The sequence below is a fragment of the Pavona decussata genome, unplaced genomic scaffold (genome assembly GCF_977016875.1).
Source record: "Pavona decussata unplaced genomic scaffold, jaPavDecu1.1 SCAFFOLD_13, whole genome shotgun sequence".
Taxonomy (NCBI): Eukaryota; Metazoa; Cnidaria; class Anthozoa; order Scleractinia; family Agariciidae; genus Pavona; species Pavona decussata.
Genome location: NW_028145436.1, coordinates 1,600,001 through 1,622,131, shown reverse-complemented (window position 1 = coordinate 1,622,131; position 22,131 = coordinate 1,600,001). Strand labels below are relative to the sequence as shown.

The 22,131-nt window shown below is 39.7% G+C and overlaps 1 protein-coding gene across 1 annotated transcript; it reads right to left on the bottom strand.

Annotated features, from left to right (window-relative positions):
• Positions 1-235: 235 nt before the first annotated feature.
• On the bottom strand, positions 236-11,758 carry LOC146487809 (protein O-linked-mannose beta-1,2-N-acetylglucosaminyltransferase 1-like). Its single transcript, XM_085127436.1, has 9 exons — positions 11,054-11,758; positions 9,554-9,624; positions 7,852-8,031; positions 6,360-6,675; positions 4,818-5,086; positions 4,338-4,511; positions 3,296-3,363; positions 2,645-2,938; positions 236-1,434 (listed from the first exon to the last, which is right to left on the bottom strand). The coding sequence occupies exons 1-9, from the start codon at positions 11,283-11,285 to the stop codon at positions 1,110-1,112; spliced, it is 1,929 nt and encodes a 642-aa protein (XP_084983562.1). The 5' UTR covers positions 11,286-11,758; the 3' UTR covers positions 236-1,109.
• Between the last annotated feature and the right edge of the window lie 10,373 nt (positions 11,759-22,131).

Here is a 22,131-nt window from a genome sequence, read left to right as displayed (position 1 = left end):
CTGTTGTCTATTTATAACTTAAATTGTATGGGGACCTAACAAGAAAACCAACCAGTTAACTTAGTTAATGTTATTGAATCTCGGACCAAGTCGTGATGGGCAGAACGTTGCGCAGTCACAAAAGGGTACTTACACATTTTAACATTTTCTCTTATTTTTTGAACAATTTTTTTAAAGCAGTAACCTTACATTATAAAAGTTAACACCGAAGCTTTGACTACTAAACCTTGCATGGTTCACACTCAATAAAATATTTTTATTACTTTAAATACAATACAAATGGCTACAGGTGCTCAATAATAAAACATAAACCTTATTCCAAAATGGCTCTCATTAATATTCTTTTGTTTGCATTTAAATTAGCCCTTCTTTTCTCGTTCAAGGTAACATATTCTTTTGATTTTTGACCTTACTGTGAGAAAGAGGCAAGAAGCGCTAATTTAAATACCAACAAAAAGATATTAAAATTGTAGCCATATTGGAATAAGGTCAATGCGAATGCCGTTCACTTGAAAATTTACTTTTCTTTCAAATAGGGCAAGATATAAATAGTCTACACGTCTATAAAAAAATTTACAGCGTTTCAATTTAAATAAGACAAGATCCGTGTATAAGGCAAAGTGCCTAGAAAAAAAAAGAGACAAAAAATAGGCTAGTGGGTTACGCGCGGGTGCATGCATTTGGTGTTTGGATTTTTGCTTGTGGCTTAAACAAAATGCAAAACAGTCCATATTTTTTGCGTTGTAACGTCGTACAAGCGTAAGGTCTTTGAATTACTGTAAGAGAAAGTCCTGAGTGAGCAAGGAAATGAAAAGTACGCGCGAGAACACACGCTTTCGGTGCTTCTCGTATTACAAATTCGCACTTTCTGCGCCTCACGCCACGCGAGTTCGCACTTTCTATAATTCCCTTCACCCCCCGTGAATTTCGAGAACAAAACGACCGTTTTGCAGTCTACGGGCAAACACAACGATTTGGAATTTTTGCAGTGATAATTACGTCAATCACTGAATCGTTCAGAAAACAGACATTTTCAAGAATGAATTTTCAGTAATTAATTTTTAACGTCATGCGATATCCCGTAATTGCTCTTATAACTGAATTAAATTTTAAACAGGATCCTTGGGTCTCGTCTCTGCCTTTGGTAGATAAATCGGCTGTAACTCCGGGGGTTTCTTTCCACAGTACACTGAAGCCGGGCACCCGACAACTAAAATGTGATTTTTCTTGATCCAAAATCTCCACGCGTTTTTATGAAATCCTCTCACGTCCAGATCCCACATGCGAAAGCATCGCGCCACGTTTGACCACGTGGTGTAGTCCCTTCGGCTGTCCATGCGTATGTAAAACAAGTACGTCTTCCCTTCTGTGTCGGGGACGAAGTCTTTGAGGTTTGCGCAAGGGTTCTTGGAATGATCCAAAAGTGTGGCTTCGCTAAAGAAGACAGGAAAATCAAGTAAATATAAACGGCATATGATTTGGACCAGTGCAAACTGACACTTGGATGTCCATTTTTCAACTGTTTACAGAGCTTAAATTTTACGAGAGTTTCTTGATTTGTTTTTAATTTCTTTGATAAAAGAACTTCACTCTGAAACAAATGTTCCTACCCGTTTTGCCGCTATAGGTCGCTTGGACTTCCTAATTTTGGAGAAATTCATTCAAGTTTGCGATGCTTCGAAAAACTAGGAAGGTTTATTTTTATTTTCAGACTAAGGAGTGTATTTTAGACTTAAGTTAGCTGTACGTTTAAGTGATGATTTGTCCTTGGCAACCAAATTTCTCTGAATTTGCTGTAATTAGGCAGACATTCTGACGTTTGCTTCGTGATTTAATGGTTCGAATTCGCCCAACAAGCTTATAGGACTTAAGCTTAAAAACTGAAACTAACTGCTAGGTGATGTTTGACATGGTTTCTTTTCTCTCTGTTTAAAACAAAACATAAGTTCTGATGTTATAACAACTTTATCTTTCAGTCAAACATCCCTTCACGACTAGCTCAGTTCTTAGGCTAAAGTCATAATCTTGTTGGGCGCATGCGAGCCCACAAATCACAAAGTTAATATGGAACTGTGTTTCTGACACAAGAAACAACTTGTATGCACGCAAAATTTGTTCAGAGAAATTTACATACCAAGGCCAAATATTTCTTACGTTGGTTTTGTACCAGGGCCTTCAATAGACCCTTCTCCAAAGTGGCGGACGAAAATTCAAATAAGTTAAAGTTAAAAGCGTATAACAGCACTAGAAAAAGCACTTTTACTTTAGTAACCCTGCAAAGTTTCGGCATATCGGGTGTAATATCAGCTCAGAAAATGTAAGTTGAAAAATGAAAAATTTACAGACTTTTGTATGACTGGGGGTATGACGTATACCCCCAGTCATACAAACGTCTATAAATTTGTCAAATTTAATCTTACATTTCGTAAGCTGATATAACACCTAATATGCTGAAAAATTGCAAGGTTACTAAAGTAAAGGTGCTCTTGCCAGTGCTAGTATCAGTTTTCATTCAGTTCAATTTTAACTCATTCAAATCTGTTGCCGCCATTTCGGAGAAGGGTCTATTGTTGTTGTTATTGTTTTGTTTTAGGAGGGAGGAGCTTTCTAAGCTACTAGTAGTTCATCTCGTGTTGGGACTTACCCTATCAGACGAAACATTTCCTTCTCGTAGTTGTCTTTGTACATCTTATCGACATCCAACTTGACATTTCTCTCTTTGTTAAGTGAATGTTTTTTGAAGTAAATCGTTTGCATAAAACTTCCCACATTGAGCCCCTTCGCACCAAAATGATACGTGCGAGATATGTCAGGTATAATACACTCTCGTCCCTTCTTGTTTGATTCCATTCTCATCCACATGTCCCAGTCATTTGGCTGTTCTGGTTTAGGCCACTTCGCCTCCAATTCACCTTTGTACAATTTTCGACTTAGAACCCTAGAAAATAGAAGATTAGTTTGTTATGTCTGTCAAGCAATCTTTCCTCCCTAACAAATGCCATGCTATCCATGCTATCTACCCCCCACCCCCCCCCCCCCCTCCGTCACCAGGATATCAGAACATTCACAAAAAAGAAAGAAGCAAATGTTCTTTCGCCGAATCACTTTCTACAAAATTTGTTGACTTCAATTTCGCGCTTTTACGTCTTCGAAAATCGCTAGTCACCGTCATCGTGTACTCAGTGCGGTGTGCTTGTGAAAATCCTTCCATAACTGGCTTTCCAGACAGCGTTTCTATCAAATCCTCATCAGCGAAAAGTAAGCATCTTCGACTGGCGACAACAAACTCACTCACCAGCCTAATCCAGGCATAGTCTCCACTCTGTACATCATGGCGGGATCATTACAGAGATGATCATAACCCTTAGGATAAAAAGAGTAGGATAAACAGTCATTACACTGTACTTCAATAATAGACTTAAAAATCCACATCTGATGACAAAATCCCGGCGAAAAAAGATAGGAACGAAGCTGTGTGGTGGCCTTGCATTTAAATTGACTACCATGCAAGCTAAAACTACATTAACATGACAGCCGGAACGGTTAACACTTTTGGATTAAGCAGCTTCACATTTACAGGAGAAAACCAGTTGACCAGAATCCAGAATTCAGCTGGGACTGACAGAAAGTATGGGTGGGCCGATACCACTTTTTCAAATCGATCCGATATTTGTACGATGTTTACCGATATCTGGCATTGATTTCGATATCGATACTATGGCATCATCGTCCACGATTTGTTTTGTGACGTCATCACTTATGCTCAAGCTATGTATAAACGAGTGGGTAAAGCTAGGCTGCTTGACTACAGTACTACGGTCGAGTGAAGTACAAGAAAACTGTAAAATTATTGGGATTACAAAAATAAGGCTTTAATGAAAATACAATTTATTCGAATGCAGTGCAACCATCTTGTTTCAAGTTATCACGTGAGCGGTATCGAAAGGTATCGAAACAATTGGTATTCCTCGCGAGAATCGATATTTTTCTGGGAAACTCCAATATCGATGATATCGAATTTGTATCGAATATGGGCCCACTCTTAGCACAAAGGAACACACAAAAACAGCAAACTTCCAGAAACAAAGACTTCCAATGTGGCAAAATAAAAAGTCCATGTGATTCAATTTTCAAAATACTAACTCTTGTCACTGATGGGTACATTTTTTTTCTTTGCACTAAGTCATGCAAAACTGGAGTTTTGCCTCTCGGGAAATTCAACGTACATCAAAATAATATCCTCGGCTGATTGTTTTCTTACTTCTCATATGCTGTTAGCTCGATAATGCTCTGACAGTCCAAGAAGAAGATAGATGTTGATCACTTCTAGGGCTTACCTGATCATTCCAAGCAGATATGCAGTAAACGCTTTCATCGTTTTCTAAGACTGGTAGAAGCTGTTTAAAGAAGCTGAGAATATCCACAGACATGTACAGATCCTCCTCCAGAATTACAAGATAATTTGCATCAGGGTGCCGGGCAAACGATGAAGTCAACGACTTCTTGTAATGCTGAAATTTATAAAAGAACAGTTAAAAATATCGTGCGAAATCACACGAAAAATCGCCTGATACTTGGCCAAGCCATTCACCCCCAACTGCAGAAAACAAAAACAAACGCAGAGAAAGCGTAAATCGCTCTGAAAATATTGCGCCAGTTTCTACTCTTGGGTGAAGTTCCGGAAAAATAAGGCGCTTTAATTTTTCATTGAATGTTAAACATAATTGCGTTTGCTTTGGTTTTCTCTTGCTACTGACGGTCTAGTTTGAGCTCGACTGCTAGTAGTTTCTCTGAAATTGCATTTATGATCTGTTCACCTGAGAAATCCTGGAATTGAGTCTCCCTGCGCCGGCATGTTGCTCTACATTCAGACCAAACAATTTTGCTACAGATGCGGGCTCATCAAAAAACCCGTCAATAAACACCGTCACTAGACTAGTATCCAGGCCTTCAACAGTGCGCAGGCTCAAGAGCATGCGCAGTAGGTAACTCGGTCTGTTGCTGGCCATAATCGCTACAGGTAACTTGAGTCGGCTACCGTCTTGAAAGGGAGGCGGACTGAAGTCCAGAGACAAGGGATTATCACCTGTGAATATTATGAAATTCAAATCATTAAATGGTACCTTATATTTGGGGTCCAAGCTGTATGTGAGTGAACTAACATAACGTAAAGGTCTAGTTATCTAGTATCTTCGAGGTTTTCTAACTCGAATAGTAACTGTAACTGTAACTTTTCAGAGATCCTTTTTCAATCTGGAATACCTTACCAAATGACCTTCAACTTTCATGTAACCTTCAGATCAGTCAATTCAAATCCATCATGTACAAGTATTATGTAGACGCTTTAGAACATAACTACGACCCAAAAGGACCCACGATCCTGGAGAACTATTTGTCTGTCATGTTACGTTTCACGTAATGTGTCTGTCCATCTTCGTTGTTGTTTTTAATCGCCATATGAAGCCCCACTTTTTTTTTTCTTTATATAAATAAACATTTTTAAACTCTGTGACCACTATAACTGGCTTCCCGCTGTTGTGGTATCCCTGCCTAATTTAGCATTTATTTTACTTATTGCTTTATTTTTCTGTATCATGTAATAGGCAAAGCTAATAAAATAAATTCGTGCAGCGGTTAAAACCAGAAAGGAAAACGGGTATCGGCCATCGAGCTTTTTGGGGGTCAGTGTCATTCTCGCGGGTCAGTGTTGTGAACGCAAGTGGAGATGCTTGCGACCATTTGACACTCATTTTGGCAACTTACAAAGGGAGCAGGGATGGCGCAGACGGCGTCGTATCCGGCTTGAATTAATTTTGTTGTTGGTTCTCGTTCCTGTTCCGAGAGCTTTTTCTCTGGGTACTCTGTTTTCCCCTCTTCTCAAAAACCAACATTTCCAAATTCCAATTCGATCTGTATAGAGAGCCAACCTAATTGACTTCTTGTTAGCTCAATGCTACCCTTTCAATAGATGGGGGCATTTATTTTTGTCAGTCTGGGAATATAATGGAGATTATTAAAAACTGGATCATTGTATAATTTTCATTGGCTTAGCTGCCATGGTATATGAGCCAATATACCATGCCTGAGAAATAGCCACCATTAAATTGTCTTCTGATTGTCCTTACAAAGCGAAATCAGCAAGATGTACCAGTATTTCTTGATTATTTTTCAATAAAACCATTATTCCCCTCGCGCTTGTTGGATATGAGATGATTATTGCCTATCTATCATCCCATATCCAACGTGCGCTCGTGGAATAATTGTTAATTATCTGAAAAAAAATTTCCAGTGTGCAGTAGCACACATAAGCCGAGGGCAAGGCAACGCAGAGAAAAAACGTTCATTCAGAAAACACTTACAGCTACAAACGTGGCTATATCCTTCATATTTATCACAAAATTCTCTTCGTCGTCTATTGGCTGGTGAATCATCCCAGTCACACTTGATGTGAACTTCTGGCAGTAACTTCACCATGGTATGAAGGTGAACAGGTGGGCCCCACTTTCCATGTTCTGTAACATGCTGAATGCTTTCTCCATAGACAATGTTGTGGCTCTTCAGTCGCTGAACAACAAATGTCCACATGCTTCTCCATTTGATTTGACTGACATATGAGCTTCCGAGACTTTTGATGAATATACGCACATTATCATTGAGGTGAAGAGAAGCCTCGTCCTGTGTTAAATGATAAATTAGAAAGTATAATTTAATACATGCACGAGCAGTTATCAAAAACAGGGGGCATTATTTCGCGGTTCACGAATTCCTCAAGGAGGCCAGATGCAAGGATCTACACTTATTTCAAGGTGGAGGGGGAAGGGAGTGCACAAGAGATGAGACGGTGACATACGACTGATTGGTATGACACGTCTATGACACGCATCGCTTCGTAAAATAAAACCTACAACTTGTTTACTTTTTAGCAAAATCGATTTCAGTTGAGAAAAATTTTGAAAGGAAAATTAACGAAAAAAACGTTACATGACGTTTCGACGTGAGGTCATCGAAACGTCATGAAACGTTGTTTTGTTAATTTTCCTTGTAAAATGTTTACTTTTATTGTATATAACATTGGAAATGCTGTAGAAATTAAGACAGTTTAAAGTTCTTCAACTGTGGCCACAGTACATGATTTCTGTACAATACAAGGAGCCCAAGCTACCGTGAAATGTAAAAAAAAATTACAACAGTTGCATCAGGTAAACCCTGAGATTATGAGTGAAAAGCCACGACGCTGCAACTTGCCTGTTTTTCTAACTCCTTACTGGGTCGACTAAAGGAGGTGCACGTTTAAGTTTGTTGTATAATAAGTATGAATTTCGTGGGCGAGCACTAAGTACAACATTTGTGCGCTAAGTGTTAGCGGCACAACATTCATTTGTACCCTTCACATTCACATTGCACCCATGACTTGCTCCCATCTGGCCTGGTAGCTCAGTCGGTAGAGGGTCGTAGAGCAACAGACGATCTTACCCGGAGGTCGAAGGTTGGATTCCCACCTACGTAGGTCAAAGATTTTTTTCTTTGCCTTGTGCAGTCTCCCATTTCCTAGACTTGCCTCAAGTTGTCTTTTTATAAGCTGAAAATAATGACCGACAAGCGACGGAGTTGCCTGAATGGACTCCCACGAGAACGGACTTTGAGAAGTCTACCCATTTCCTAATTACTGGGGCTATTAAACGCTCAGTAAGATTTTCATGGGTTCACTTAGCACTTTACAACAACAACAACAACAACAACAACAACACTTTACAACAACAACACTTTAACATAAACTAATGAGTTAATTATCTGATCTAGCATTCCTGGAAAAAGGGTTATATGTTCCCTGAACTACACACTGAAACCCACCTTGATAGCAAAGCAGAGTATCCGGCCAAGCTTGAGTCCTTGTAAGTATTCCATAAGAAAACTACTGTCATCTTGGGATTCATAAGTATCAAACCATCTTGACGACATCACGGCACCTGTTACTTCATTTAAAACCAACACATTCATTCCTCTTATCAACATCTCTGAAGTGTCCAGATGCTGAAAAGGATTCAAAGACAGGTATTGATCAACATACATATTCTCTCTCCATGGTTCTCTATATTTCATATGATGTGTTTGGAAGAATATGTTCAAAAATCAATTATCTTTGATGATTATTTCTTTTATAGAGTCAAAAGCTAAAATTATTAAATTATCAGATTTGCTGAGATCAGAGCACGATAAAAAATGCCCATGCACTTGCCAAAAATGGGCATCTTATTAAAAATTAACATTTTATTGCAATTTGGGGGTGAGATATGCTTTTATAAATCCTTCTAATATTGCAAATGAGAAGAATTAGGAATGAATTAGAATCCTTCTTATTTTGCAAATAAGGTTAATAGATAGATAATTTAGTCCTAACAATTTTTCTAATCATAGCCTACAGAACAGGAGTTATCTTTTTTGAGTTTTTCAGAGGAGTGCGAAGCGCAAGTCATGCATGCACTCCACGCTCACCTTGCACTTGCCTGCGCTCGCCTGAAAAATGCAAAAAAAAAAAAATAACAGCTGTTCTGCAGGCTATCTAATCATTATGAACTAACCCAAAATTAGAAGTATTTGTCTGGAGTCATTGAAGCATAACAGTGCCAATATCTCACCGCAATAAGATGATGATTTCTGTCAAGTAGACATTTTGCACCATGCTCTTTCACAAAGTCATCAAATCCCATAATTCCATAAATTCAAATATTTGTGACATCATCACTTTAGGGCTCTATTGCCATTCCAGAGTTCAAATGGAGACTGGGGACAAGTTTTTAAATTTTCATTCAATCAGAAATGGTGTCCATCACAAGAAAGATCACATTAAAATTAGCCAGTTTACCAAGTTTGAGGTTCTGTCGTCAGATTACAATCATGTAGAAGGCTTTCAAATATCGGGAAAAAATTAGAGACTTTGTATGGATTTGGGGGACACCATCTCAGAATTAGAGACATTTGTATGGATTTTGGACGACCTTTGACAGGTCACAGCCTGGTTACTACACAATGAAACATAACCAAACTTGGTAATTACCCTAAGTAATTTTTATGTCGTCTTTCTGGTAATGGGGTTAATTTCTTCATATGATGCAATTTGAACAATGTGTAAACTAAAGCCCAGTCCCTTTATGAACTTTGGAACGAGTAATCTCAGCTGACCAGTGTTTATTTATTAACTACAGATACTGAAAGAAAAAAGTATAGAAGCTGGTCTTGAGGAGATGAGGGGAGGGAGGTTGAGTAACTGTGTGAATAACTTAATAAAGCAAAGGTGTTGATACTCTTGAGGTAAAGTAAAGTACAAAATTTTTTTGCTAACTAAAGATTTAATTATAAGCGAAGAGAGAAAAGGGTGACTGCCACTGGGAATAAACTAGATTAGCACTGACTAATCTACAAGGATAAACCTAAATATCAAATTATGCATTATTATGCCTAAGCATTTTTCTTAACAAATTGATTGCATTAATTAGTAAGTACGATTACAAATCTGATTACAAACACTGTAATTTTCATTACACAAATGACTGACCAGATTTCCATCTAGAGTAACTGTAACATTATCCTTGCTTGATAAAACCTCGATCTTCAAATATCTGTTTCCTTATAAATTAAAGAAAAACAGAAAAAAGTTTATGTATAAAGTTATTATTAGAAATTGCTTAGTATACATTTAATTCACTGATACATTTAGGTAAATTTCATCCGGTGAGCATGTCTCTGGGGACCCAGCTGATTCCTTAGAGCCCTTTCAAACACCTAGCTTACCAGCAATATTAATTGCAACTGCAGGCTAGAGGTTTTCACCTAAGCTAATATTATAAAAGTGTAACTCAAAAGTTAAAAACCTGGGATACTAAGCATCTGATGGCAGCTGGTGAGCAATGGCTTATGCAGCTAGGGGGGGGGGGGGGGGGGGGCCCTCAGGCAAGGAAGATTTGATTGATGATTAATTGCCTTAAGCAAGAAGGGGGGAAATGAGGGGGTTTATTTCTAGTGCCTTACCCTGCGGGGATAATAGGGGCCCCAGTAAAACAAGAGGCCATGTTGTAGTTATTGTAAATGAAGGGCAAACAGACCATCGTATATGAATTTTCCTGGACTCATCTTGGATTGTGCTCTGAAGAACTTGATGATGGTGGATTCTGTCAGCTCAGGTATTGTCCATCAAATCCCAGCCTGCGAAAACAGACGTTTCTCCTCTCTCATCGCGGCTGGGGGACATTTCGCAAGGAGGAACCTCCTCCTCACGGAAAGTCCCCCAGCGGCTAAGAGAGAGGAGAAACAACTGTTTTCGCAGGCTAACCAAATCCATCCAATGACTCAGTGTGATATATTTGAGATGTTGTATTACACTTCTTCTGATGTGTTAAAGGAAGATGATGCTGACCATGGAGGCCAGGCCTGGTTGATCGAAAGCCAATAAACGCTAATCCACGATTAAAAGTTAACCGAGGTTTTCAGCTCACTCGCTAAGAATGTTCTTAATAATAATAATATTAATCTTTATTGAGAAAAATTTTTTACAAAATGTGGTTTTCGAAAAGGACCCCAAAAAAAGGCTCATTTTAACCTGACGATAAAGAAAAGCCTTCTTCAAAACTGAGGGCAAAATATCTTTTGGCAAAATTCTGCTCATTACGTAATTAAACTTGAAATTATCAAAGTTCACATTAGCCCAGGATAAGCTTAATCAGGCTTTGAACAACTGGGCCCAGGGTATTACCGGTAATTAAGTTCACAATTTTTCTGATGACTTCTTAGGAGGGATAATTTCTTAACTTTCTATCTCCCCTTCCAAGAGGGAGAAATCAGCACTTTCAAGAGGGAACTAATTACAAGTCCCCTCTACTCCCTTGCCCGCGGTCCCACCTGAGAGGATGGTTGATGATAGACGCAGCAGTGAGTGGTCTGAGTACTGAACTGTCCTAAATATTCAAGCAAATTCCCTTCCCATCGAATGAAATTATTAATGTATGCTGTTTTCGCAGCATACCAAACTGAATCACGCATTAGTGTTATAAAAGCTTACCAGTGTTAGAAGAAGATTTTTCCTTTATCCAGTGTATTGCAGGAGGTACAGACGATTGTTTGTGAAATTGAAAGTCATATTCGGCGGGTTCCCTGTCTTCGTCTGATAGTTGTGAGGCTGTTTGTAACATGAACATTATGTTGAAAAGCGATGTGCCGCCCATTATAATGACTAACACAACTATAACTGTGCGACTCGTAGGAATTCCTTTCCTTGTCGTCCAGTTTGTCATGATGAAAATAAGCTTATGTTCCTCCAAAACAACAACTTGCACGCTGTTCGAAAGTTATGCCTAACAGCCTGTCTTCAAAATAATGTCCTCCTTAGCGAGTTCCCAAAAAGTTCGTCGTACCTGAGAATCCCAGTCATTTTGTCATGTTTCAAGAGTTTCCTTCCTTTGCTGTGATGTTACGGCACAGGAGAATTGTAGAGGCCAAAGATGGCAGTCGCTATGCCACCAAATTTTAACAACGAGATGCAAAGCAAAGTATTCAAAGTTTGCGTGAAAATGTGTTTGGCCCGCTGCCGGAAATGTACAAGAAACTTGTCCGTGAAATTAACCGTTAAAAGAACAACATATATTCTTCACGCTTCCACAGATAAAGGTTCCAATAAATCTTAGCCGATAAACACGTTAACAGTGGCATTTATATTACAGATGTCCGGTCATAGCAGTATAAATTATAGCAGTTTTGTGAATATTTAATGAGCTAACGTTTATGTCACGCGAAAGCTCTCACGTTGCGTGACGAACCGCTTTGTTTTACCATGCATCAAACTACCCTGCGAGCAGAGTCTCCTTCGATCTTCGTAGGAACGTAATGTGATATTCTAAAACGCCTTTTTTTTGCACAAAATTGGCACTTTCGGGTAAAAAAGTGCCAAAATATCAGGTAAAGTTTTGCAATAATTAGGCTCTTATGGCTTATAATTATTTGCCAACTTCCTAGCAGCACTTTTGTTGTGAAAATTACCAGTCTAAGGTAGTATGGCATGTTTTTCACTATGTCCAACATTTTGCCAAAGCAAAGTGGCAAGAAATTAGCAATTAACTCATTTTATTGCCCGAAACAAAAATTTATTGCACAAATTGTCCTCTTTTTTCGAAAAAATTCCAAGCCGTTGAAAATATTGGTAATTTTTTGCAAGAAAGCGTCAGTAAACATCCAAGCCTTGAAAATGGCCGTGGAAATTTCCAAAGCCATTTTTTTTCTTCCAAACACAAAACGGCCATGGAAATTTCCAAGGCCATTTTTTTCTTACAAACTCAAAATGGCCATGGAAATTTCCAACGCCAATTTTTGCAAACACAAAATGGCTATGGAAATTTCCAAGGCCATTGTTTTCTTACAAACTCAAAATGACCATGGAAGTTTCCAAGGCCAACGTTTACAAACGTCGTGTTTACGACGTTGTGGGGGGGGGGGGGGGGGGGGGAGGGGTGAAAAATGACCATGGCCATTTCCAGCATTTTTGTGTGATCTCTGCGGAGTTAGGCCCGGTTCATACGTCGACACACATACCTATTTAGGTCGACCCAAATAATTAACTTCGGCAGTTGATTCAGACGTCAAACTTAATTAAAGCTAAAGTGAGAGAGTAGATTTTCGTGCCAAAAGCACGCGTGGAGAAATTGAATTTTTTTTTCTACCCTTTCAAAATGGCATCCAAATTTTAAAATCCTGCCAGGGAATATCTCCTCAGTACCCACATTTAAGGAATAAGACTCTCACAAAGAAAAGGTAACAATTGAAAGAAGACGGGAAAAGTTGGAATAAGCGGCCTATTGATCACATTACTCTCACAGTAAAGTCAAAAAGGCGCCAAAACGGTGGCGCTGCGTTGCTACTGTTGAATGAATGAAAAAAGCTTCATTCTACGGACATGTACTCAGACACGTAAGGACTTTTTTATCTTTAGTGATTTTTTTCTCAGCTGCTTTCCGTGTCACATCACTGGTGTCACATAAAAGGTAGTAGCCCCACGCAAATTTGCGTGTACTCAAATAGATTTTTTGGTACAACACCTGGGGACGCGTGGACCCCACGCTTACGGTCTCCATCCCTGATTATGGCTCCTGTATTTATTCATCTGAATTGTTTTAGGTTAGGCACAGAAGGGCGATATTCCATAACAAGCCTCAAAATGTTTTTGCGGGTTTTTAGTTTGTTTTGTAGCGCTGACATTCTTTCGCGAAGGTTGACTTCTTCAGAAGAGTTTTATCTATTAGGTTATCGAGGTAACCTCTGTTGCGTAATCTCTGTTTGAATAGAGCAATGTTTTCTTCAAATGTTGTTCTTGAAGATTTTGTTCTGAGAAGTCTTGAGGCCTCGGCTTTGATATAGCCTGTATTGGAAAGTTTCTGTCGGTTTAAAGTGCATGTGAACATCAAGAATAGATTCTTTTTTTTTTTAATCTTTCGCATCTCAGACAACTATATTCAGTTGTTTCGAAACAAGAAGAACAAGCACATTCCTCTTTTCCCGCCATCTTGTTCAGAATGAAGTCCTTTGCGCACAAGCCAAGTCGATGGAATGCACAGACCTTCTGAGATAGATATAATTTATATAATTTACACGTAACGTATGCATTTGGTTCGGCACATGAAAAGTCCGACGTCTGAATCGAAATCGAACTCAGTTGCCGTTCTATTCGACTGGCGCAGTCGAATAGAACGGCGGGTCGACCCAAATACAAATCTGTCGATCCTAACTGATTCATACGTCGATCTTAACGTGCGCCGAAGCAAATGATTAGGTTCGGCTCATGTAAAGTTCGACGTAATTGAACCGGGCTTTAGAAATATTGAAAATCCAAAGGATGTTAAGCATTAGATATTTCTTCTGCTTGACTTTTAGGACCACAGATACATTCTGTGATGTCATACATGACATGGTCACGAGGATGAGATTTGATCGGATTGGTGGAAATCAGATGTCTTTTGCTATCAAAATTATCAAGAATTGAATTTTTGGTAATAAATTTTGTGTATGTAAAATATTAATAGCTCTTCGGGGGAATCGTAGTCCACATCACGAGCTTCCACGATTTTTGCGTACGGCTCCAGGTCTTGTCCATTGCTTCGCTGCACTGAGCAACAATACAATTATAAACAATAGTGAATATATACAGTCGAGCCTCCCGTAAACGGAAACCCTTAGGGCCAGAAAAAGTATCCGCTCAAGAGAGGTGTCCACTTATAGGAGGTTAAAAATGTAGTGTTTGTATGTAGCTGAGAACATGACCAAGTGTCCGCTTTAATTTAATTCGAGAGGTGTCCGCTTGAGGGAGGTATCCGTTAGCAGAGGTTCGACTGTAGCATGACTAGCCAATAATATGTTACAACTTTAGTTGTCACTCCGCTAAGCTCTGTAACTGTGAGGTTTGTGTTGCGGGAGCTCAGTATTTTCCTCCTGTGTTTTGATTACGTGCTCTGGCCGCCGGCCAGGGGCTGCTTCTAGTCCTTCGGCCGTTAGTAAATTCTGTAGCATTTAAGGCAATGGTCAGGCAAGACCGCGGTGTCGATCTCGGCTAGCTTTCAAAAGGTGATTTGGACGCTCGTATTCAGAGGTAATTAAAAATTCGATAATTCATTTAACAGTATTTCAAAATTCTTGGTATACATAGCATAGTTCTATAGCCAGCTCTATAAGCTTTAATTTGATAGAGGGGTTTAGGTACAGTTTATATTAAACCGGACTCGCTACATCGCCTGGACGCGAGACACCTCTGAAGATATACGGTAACCGGGAATGTGTGGAATGAAGAAAGCCGAATGGTTTTCGGTCACTGGTGGTCTCTGCCTGCACTCCCCTTCGTCAACTTCAATAGATGGTGTCTTTATTGCATAGCCAACCCTCTACCCGGCGGCAGTAAAAAATGACAGTGAAATTCAAACCTCATTTTTCTTGTTTATCTAGCAATGCTTACTCTTGCTCTTGCCTGCTGCATTTTTCTGTGTGAACTCAAATTTTAAAGGCAATAAAATTTTGTTGGTACTTGGTAATGTTCATGAGATAGTTGGTGTCTTCGATAACCCCCCTACCCCAGACAAGGTGGATCCTCTTCGAACAAACTTGTTATGACCAGTTCCCTGAAGTGTGATATATATAACTGCATGCGTAGCTGTTGCGTCCGGAGAATAGAACGTTTACCTTTCGACTCAGACGAAATGTATACAGTCGGACCTCTATTAAGCGGCCACCTTTTAAGCGGCCACCCTTCATTAAGCGGCCACTTTCCAAAGTCCCGAATTATTAATTTGTCAGTAAAGTGCTGTATTCAATACCTCTATTCAACGGCCAACCTCTATTAAGCGGCCAGTTTTCAAAGTCCCCAGGGTGGCCGCTTAATAGAGGTCCGACTGTATATTTAAAATCCTTTATCAGTAGAGTTAATTGTAAACCTGTAGAAGTCTTATCTATCCGCATTCCGGAATTTTCTTGTCTTATTCGCGTTCGATAAACCAGGGGAGGCCCACCCTGGGATAAGCCATGAAGAACAGCCATGTTCCCGTGCTGAATTGACCGAAACACGAACTGAACTCGATCGACTTAAGTCTGTTAAGTTCAGAGAGTTCTGTTTCTTTCACTCTTCCTCGAACAACGGCGCCCGGGTTTATAAATTCGTGATGAGCTTTACGGTGGTATTTTTGTATACCGGTAGGTTTTGTCCCGGTGGTTTGTACCGTTGTATCAGATACACATAGATACAGATGCGTTTGACACCTACGGATCAACGTGCATTTTCCATATGCCAACAAGAAGCTGTTTCCAGCTTATACTCGGGCCATATTTGACTGTGTGGTGCGTAAAGCCCACAGTCTTTTAACAGTGATAACCTCCAGCATCGCCAATTCCCCCAAATAGATAGCCTGCGAGCAAGCTCTCTTGGAAGTGGATCCTCTTTCCCCCTCTCGTCCCCCACCCCCAAGAGAGCTTGCTCGCAGGCTACCAAATAGATAGATACAGAGATTTAGTGAGGCAATAAGTGACCACTAGATAGAATTGCATTTCTTGCAGTCAGAATGAAATACAGGGGGAAACGACATTTGTCATACGAATGCTTTTTATAATCCCCGGGATTTAATCCTTACGTTTTCACCTTTTGTTTAGAGACAGAAACCATTTGTACGGTCCTAATATGTATCTGACTCCTGGTCAATGACGGATCGTAATTTTCGGTATGAGCTAGACCCGGGGGGGTACTCCGTTATGTGACCTTAACGGGGAAGTGCGGCCCGATAGGGTATGGTTTTCAGGGTGTTTTGTCTTGAACGGGGTATCTATTTCATCACTTTCTGTCTTAAACAGGACCTAATGGCTTAAACAGATTGTGATTGCCAATGCATTAAAATACAGTAAGAAACTAGTGTATTCTTATTTCATTCTAGTCTTAAAGAGGGTCTGATTTTGGGTTAAATGTCTTAGAAAGGGCCTGAAAATTTTGAATTCTGTCTTAAACGGGATAGGGAAATCGGAAAATTGTGTCTTAAACAGGGTCAGGGTTTGAACGCCCGGGCCGCACCTCTCTACCCAAGCATCTGTTGAGTACCCCCCCCCCCCCCCCGGGATCTAGAGTAACGTTACGCATCACGCGTACGTCAGTATATCCTTGTAGACCTTGTACGTTTGTCAATGTTTCGCTGTTTATATTTTTAAATGAAATTCAGGGAAAGCATTTGTTATTCACCTTTCATTTGAACACAGAAACCGTTTCTACATTGATTGTTTTTCTATAGTAAACGTGAGACATCTTTGCTATCTTGCCTTGGCCCGCGAGGTCATAGACTGATTTAGTTGCCAAATTTTCGGTTAAACAAAACTAACCTTGAGGCACTCAGGTTAGGCTAAAAGCACTCCGGTTAGCCTAAAGAGCACTCCAGTTAGCCTAAATAGCACTCAGGTTAGCTTAAATAGCTCCCCGGTTAGCTTAACGGTTAGCAGTTTATGTTGGGGTTGTTCATGCCTCCCGTGCTGTTCATGCCACGCACGTCTGGCTCGCATATTGTAAACACTCCTCACGGCCCGAAAACAAAGAACGCGACCGAGAATTTAAAGAATTTGATAAGACGACAGAAAACGTAACTCGTACCAGCCGAGTACAAAAAACGAGACCGAGAACAATAACTCGTGGCCCGAAGTCTTATCTCTCGGCCCATCGCGACCCCAAAGAGAAAAAAGAATTTGATAATGCTACCAAAACCTTAACTCGGTCCGCCTTACGGCCCGAGTACTAGTAATAAGGTCACTTCAGTCTAAATTTCTACGGCTTTATAGTCGCAAAGTTTTCTTCCAATTTTTCAAAAACACCTCTATAGAAGACTAAAAACGTATACCGTCTTTGAAGATCTTTTCCTGATAAGTTAAAAGCGTCTTACCAAAATTGTTTTGTATTTATATTAGTATCACGCAATTAGCGAGGTGGTGTTACTCGGGTTTGCGTAAATGACAAACCGTATTCAAACAAGGAGCTTTAATGGTTAAAAGGAAAGTGCGCTCTACTATTCTAGACCAGCTTTTTTCAGCCTTGTCCCTTAATACTCGAAATTAAGATTTTTCAGTTCAAATTACTTTTCGTCTGCATTTGTTCTGACGCGATACACTTGGCTAACTGTAGCCCCTGTATGTGGAGTTTTTTTTTCTTGGGTAGAGGGTGGCTGTAGATGATGATTTTAGTAAGAATAAAGAAAAGCCGCATAAAATTGTAAGACATAAAACGAAATGTTAAATTCCGATTGCGAAGAATGAAGGTGTCCATCACATGAAGGTGTCCATCATAGCTGAATTTATAAAACGTGGAAGTGTCGAACGCACTCACAGTCTTTTGTTAACGCCGAAACAGAAAGAAAATTTTTCTGGCGAGATTCGAGTTGGAAAATCGAGAACTTCAACACCCTCAGTCGATACCCGGGGTCAGGTGGTCGGGGCAGGGCATAGTTAGTAGGGGTCCCCTCTACTAACTATGGGTAGGGTGGTGCTTACACGCGTGAACCTTTGATGTCTTCGCCCCATCAGTCTCGACTATCTGCTCCTGGGTCTCTGAAGATGGAACTTTAATTACATACCATCAATCTTGTGTTTGAGCAAACGTTTCTAACTGCTCGTCCACCCATCGAATGTAACTGTAGCTAATTGTTCCTTGTTACTGATATCCGTGTATTCATCACATATGATAGAGAAGAAGCCACTACGAATTTCGGACACAAAATCACGGATGACCGTAATTTGCCATAATGGAAATAATTTCATTTTGAATCTCGTGTGAGGGGTATTTATCTTCTTTCCTTTCTAACCATTTTAAAACGCAGCAGAGGCCGGTATTTTCCTCTTAGTTTTAGCAACTGAATAAAGTTGGATTCATCATCAGTGTCACCCTGCATGGCCAGTCCTTGCCAGGCAAAATATTGCAAACATTCTATAACTTTGATGAAACACACTGCGCGAAAAATGGATTTAATCAACTTTGCAACTAGAGGAAGCGCTCTAAATTTGACACAAATTTGCCTTTGATACAAATGTTACACAAATAAACAAATTTGCTTCTGCTCTCTTTGTGTGCAAATGTGGCTTAAATCTGATGTTTGCTTGGAATTTGCGTCAGTTTTGCAACATAGCTAAATATACGAGTGCCAAACATGTTTGCTTCAGGTTTGCTTACTTTACCAAAGTTGAATATTTTACAGCATAGTAAATGCCGGCAAACACTGCACAAGTCCCATGTTTGTTGTTCGATTGAACATATTAACCACGATGAAAAACTGAACATTTCCGTTTAGTCTATTCACATTTGCTCCAGGAGTAAATATGCTAATGTCTTTTTTGCACTGCTAGTCAAATAAGTGACTATGCCTGCATAACACTCACGTTTGCTGTAGGAGCAAACCTATTAATTTGCACTTGTTTTGCTTTCAAAGTTGTTAATTTACACCTGCTGTATTAACATTCAGTTAATCTTGCCGGTACGACATCGCTTTGGACAAGGGTCAAAAGGCTTATTGTTGGTGCCGAAGACAGTCTAGTTTTACCTGCCCATGTTCTTCAGTTTTTGGTTGAACATGCAGTTATTTTAAAGACGTACTTCATGTATACAAAAAACTAGTGTTAGCTAATTCCCAACCATTGTTATTTTGTTTGTTCCATTAATATTTTTAAAATTGACTTAATAAGTTTTATAATTTGTTCACAAAATGGAATTAAATTATCGCTTCAAGCAATGAAGTGATGTGATGGTGTATGCTTATCCTTGGCTAATGGGACACTCATGGGGTAAGAATTGCAAAAATATGATGCATGGCACTCAACTGATAATATTTCCCATTTCTGCTTTAATTATTTAATGAATAGCTGTTTGTTTGTTTTTTTTATTTCTGCCATTTTGGTGTACCCAAAAAAAGAACATTTGGTTACACAAAAATTGAAGTTAACTCTCAGAGGAGAAAAGAAAAATTGTTGTTTCTGTTACACCAACTTGGCTGCCTTGACATCACCCTTAATTCATGAGTAGTAATTTTGGACGTTTAATTTGCCTCATTATTGGTTTTATGTCATCCTTTGTCTCAAAGATGAAATTTGTGAGCTATAAATTTGAAGAACCAGTTTCAATCTCTAGAAAGTAGAATGTTTCTGTCTGATTACTATTAAAATCTCAAGAGAATACACCTTGGGTGATCATATACTAAGTTCTCATCAACTCAGGAGTTGAATAAGTATTTACATTACACTGTAAGTATAATGTAAATGCTTACTATAATGTAAATACCGTAAGGGCATAAAGGGTTAAGGTAAGTGTTAATTTTTCTACAGTGTTTAATTTCTTGGAAATGTCGTGCAGTGCCTTGACATCCCCGGATTGCATAATTGAGAAATGGTCATGGAATTGAATGACAAATTTAATTGATACTTTAAAAGTTATCTGCTTTGTTTTAATGTCGTTACTGTTATAGTACAGAACTGCAAGCTAGATGTTAATGGTAACTTACTTGTTTGAAAAGTAAAGAAACGTTGAATGTATCCATAGTTTTCGTTGTCGTTTTGCAAGGATGAAAAGACGAGAGAATCTGGGAAATAGTCATTTCGCACATAGCATTGTGACGTCCTTTGGCGGGAAGGTCAGCTTATGTTAATGAGCGTTCGCAGTCGTGTGATGTTTATACATTCATGTGGCGTAGTTTATATTCTCGATATTTGAGCCGTCTGGTGATTGAAGGACATCATAAAGTCCCACTACCCGCAAGTCACTGGCACCTTTCAAAGAACTGAGACGTGTCTTCCTTCCTTCCATCGTTGAAAGCGCTTTTGGGCGCTATTGTTTTGGCGATGGCTGATGGATCGATCTAGATGGAAAGTTCATCAGCAACTCTTCAATATTCCTGCCCATGGTAATCTTTAGTTTAGCCGGTATTACCGTGAGTTGTGGCCCATTTGCCAAGCTATGCTGTTATCGAATTTGGGAAATAAAGAGTTGCTTTTAGACATAATATTTTTCTTTCACCGCAGGACTGTGTGTTGCGCGTCAAAAAAATCCGTCATTACCCACAATGCAAATAGAACCTTCATTCTGTACCACAGTCAATCTAATGCACTCCATCTCGCCTACAAATGGGCGAATTTCGTTTTGGTCAACCTCGATTTCAATAAAATTCGGCTTTTCTGTTTTTCACAGGTAAATAGTTAAGACTGCAACCTTTCCAAACGCTTGGTCGAACAAAAATCTTGAAACCAACACTCCACAAATGAAAGAGTAAATTGGAGAGAGAGACCCTCAGGTCAGGCAAGGTCACCCGCAGAATTTAATACACTGCCAACAGTGCAACGGATGCCGGAAAGTTGCTCACACTTGAACATTTTACAGGAAGTAAAAGTGGTAACAAAGTTTCCTCAGGTAAAACCGCGGAAAGAACATTACCGATGCAATCCAACACGAGTCTGAAAGACGTGTTTACTCTGTAAATCGTACGCAATCTCTAATGCATGCTGATTCCATTTTCAATGTTTTTACTTGACTCTGATGAAGGCAAAGTCAAATACTCACCCCTATTTGGACGTGGAAGCAAAGTGACTATTTTGGTACGTCGCCATTTTCAATCACGAATGTTGCCGTTCGAAAGAGCGTCCAAAAAAAACTTGGTTGGGACACATTTTTGTTAGAAATTGGCGACCTAACCAAAAGTGCACTTTTTTTGGTGGGACTACCCTACCCCCCCCCCCCCCCCTCAGAGGACGTTCTATGACTCTGGTCCCACGGGAGGCACAAAACGTATCCCAAAGTAGGTTTTCTTGTATGCTGTTTCCATTTTCAATGTTTTTACTTGACTCTGACGAAGGCAAAGTCAAATACTCACCCCTATATGGACGTGGAAGCAAAGTGACTATTTTGGTACGTCGCCATTTTCAATCACGAATGTTGCCGTTCGAAAGAGCGTCCAAAAAAACTTGGTTAGGACACATTTTTGTTAGAAATTGGCGACCTAACCAAAAGTGCACTTTTTTGGTGGGACTACCCTACCCCCCCTCAGAGGACGTTCTATGACTCTGGTCCCACGGGAGGCACAAAACCTATCCCAAAGTAGGTTTTCTTGCATGCTGATTCCATTTTCAATGTTTTTACGTGACTCTGACCAGACGAAGGCAAAGTCAAATACTCACCCCTATATGGACGTTGATGCAAGGTGACGATTTTGGTACGTTGCCATTTTCAATCACGAATGCTGCCGTTCGAAAGAGCGTCCGAAAAAACTTGGTTGGGACATATTTTTTCTAGAAGTTGGCGGCCTTACCAAAACCGCACTCTTTTGGTTGGCCTACCCTACCCCTCTCAGGGGCATTTCTATGACTCAGATCCCACGGGAGGCACAAAACAACCCCAAAGTAGGTTTTCTTGCATGCTGATTCCCTTTCCAACATTTTTACTTGACTCTGACGAAGGCAAAGTCAAATATTCATCTAGTTTTGATCGCTTAAAAGAAGACATTAAGTGAACGAGAGGAACATTATGACGACAGAATAGATAGATAAATCGCCGCGTGGGACACGAAGATATTCGCGAACAAAGCAGTGTTCGATAAATCGAAATTTAGT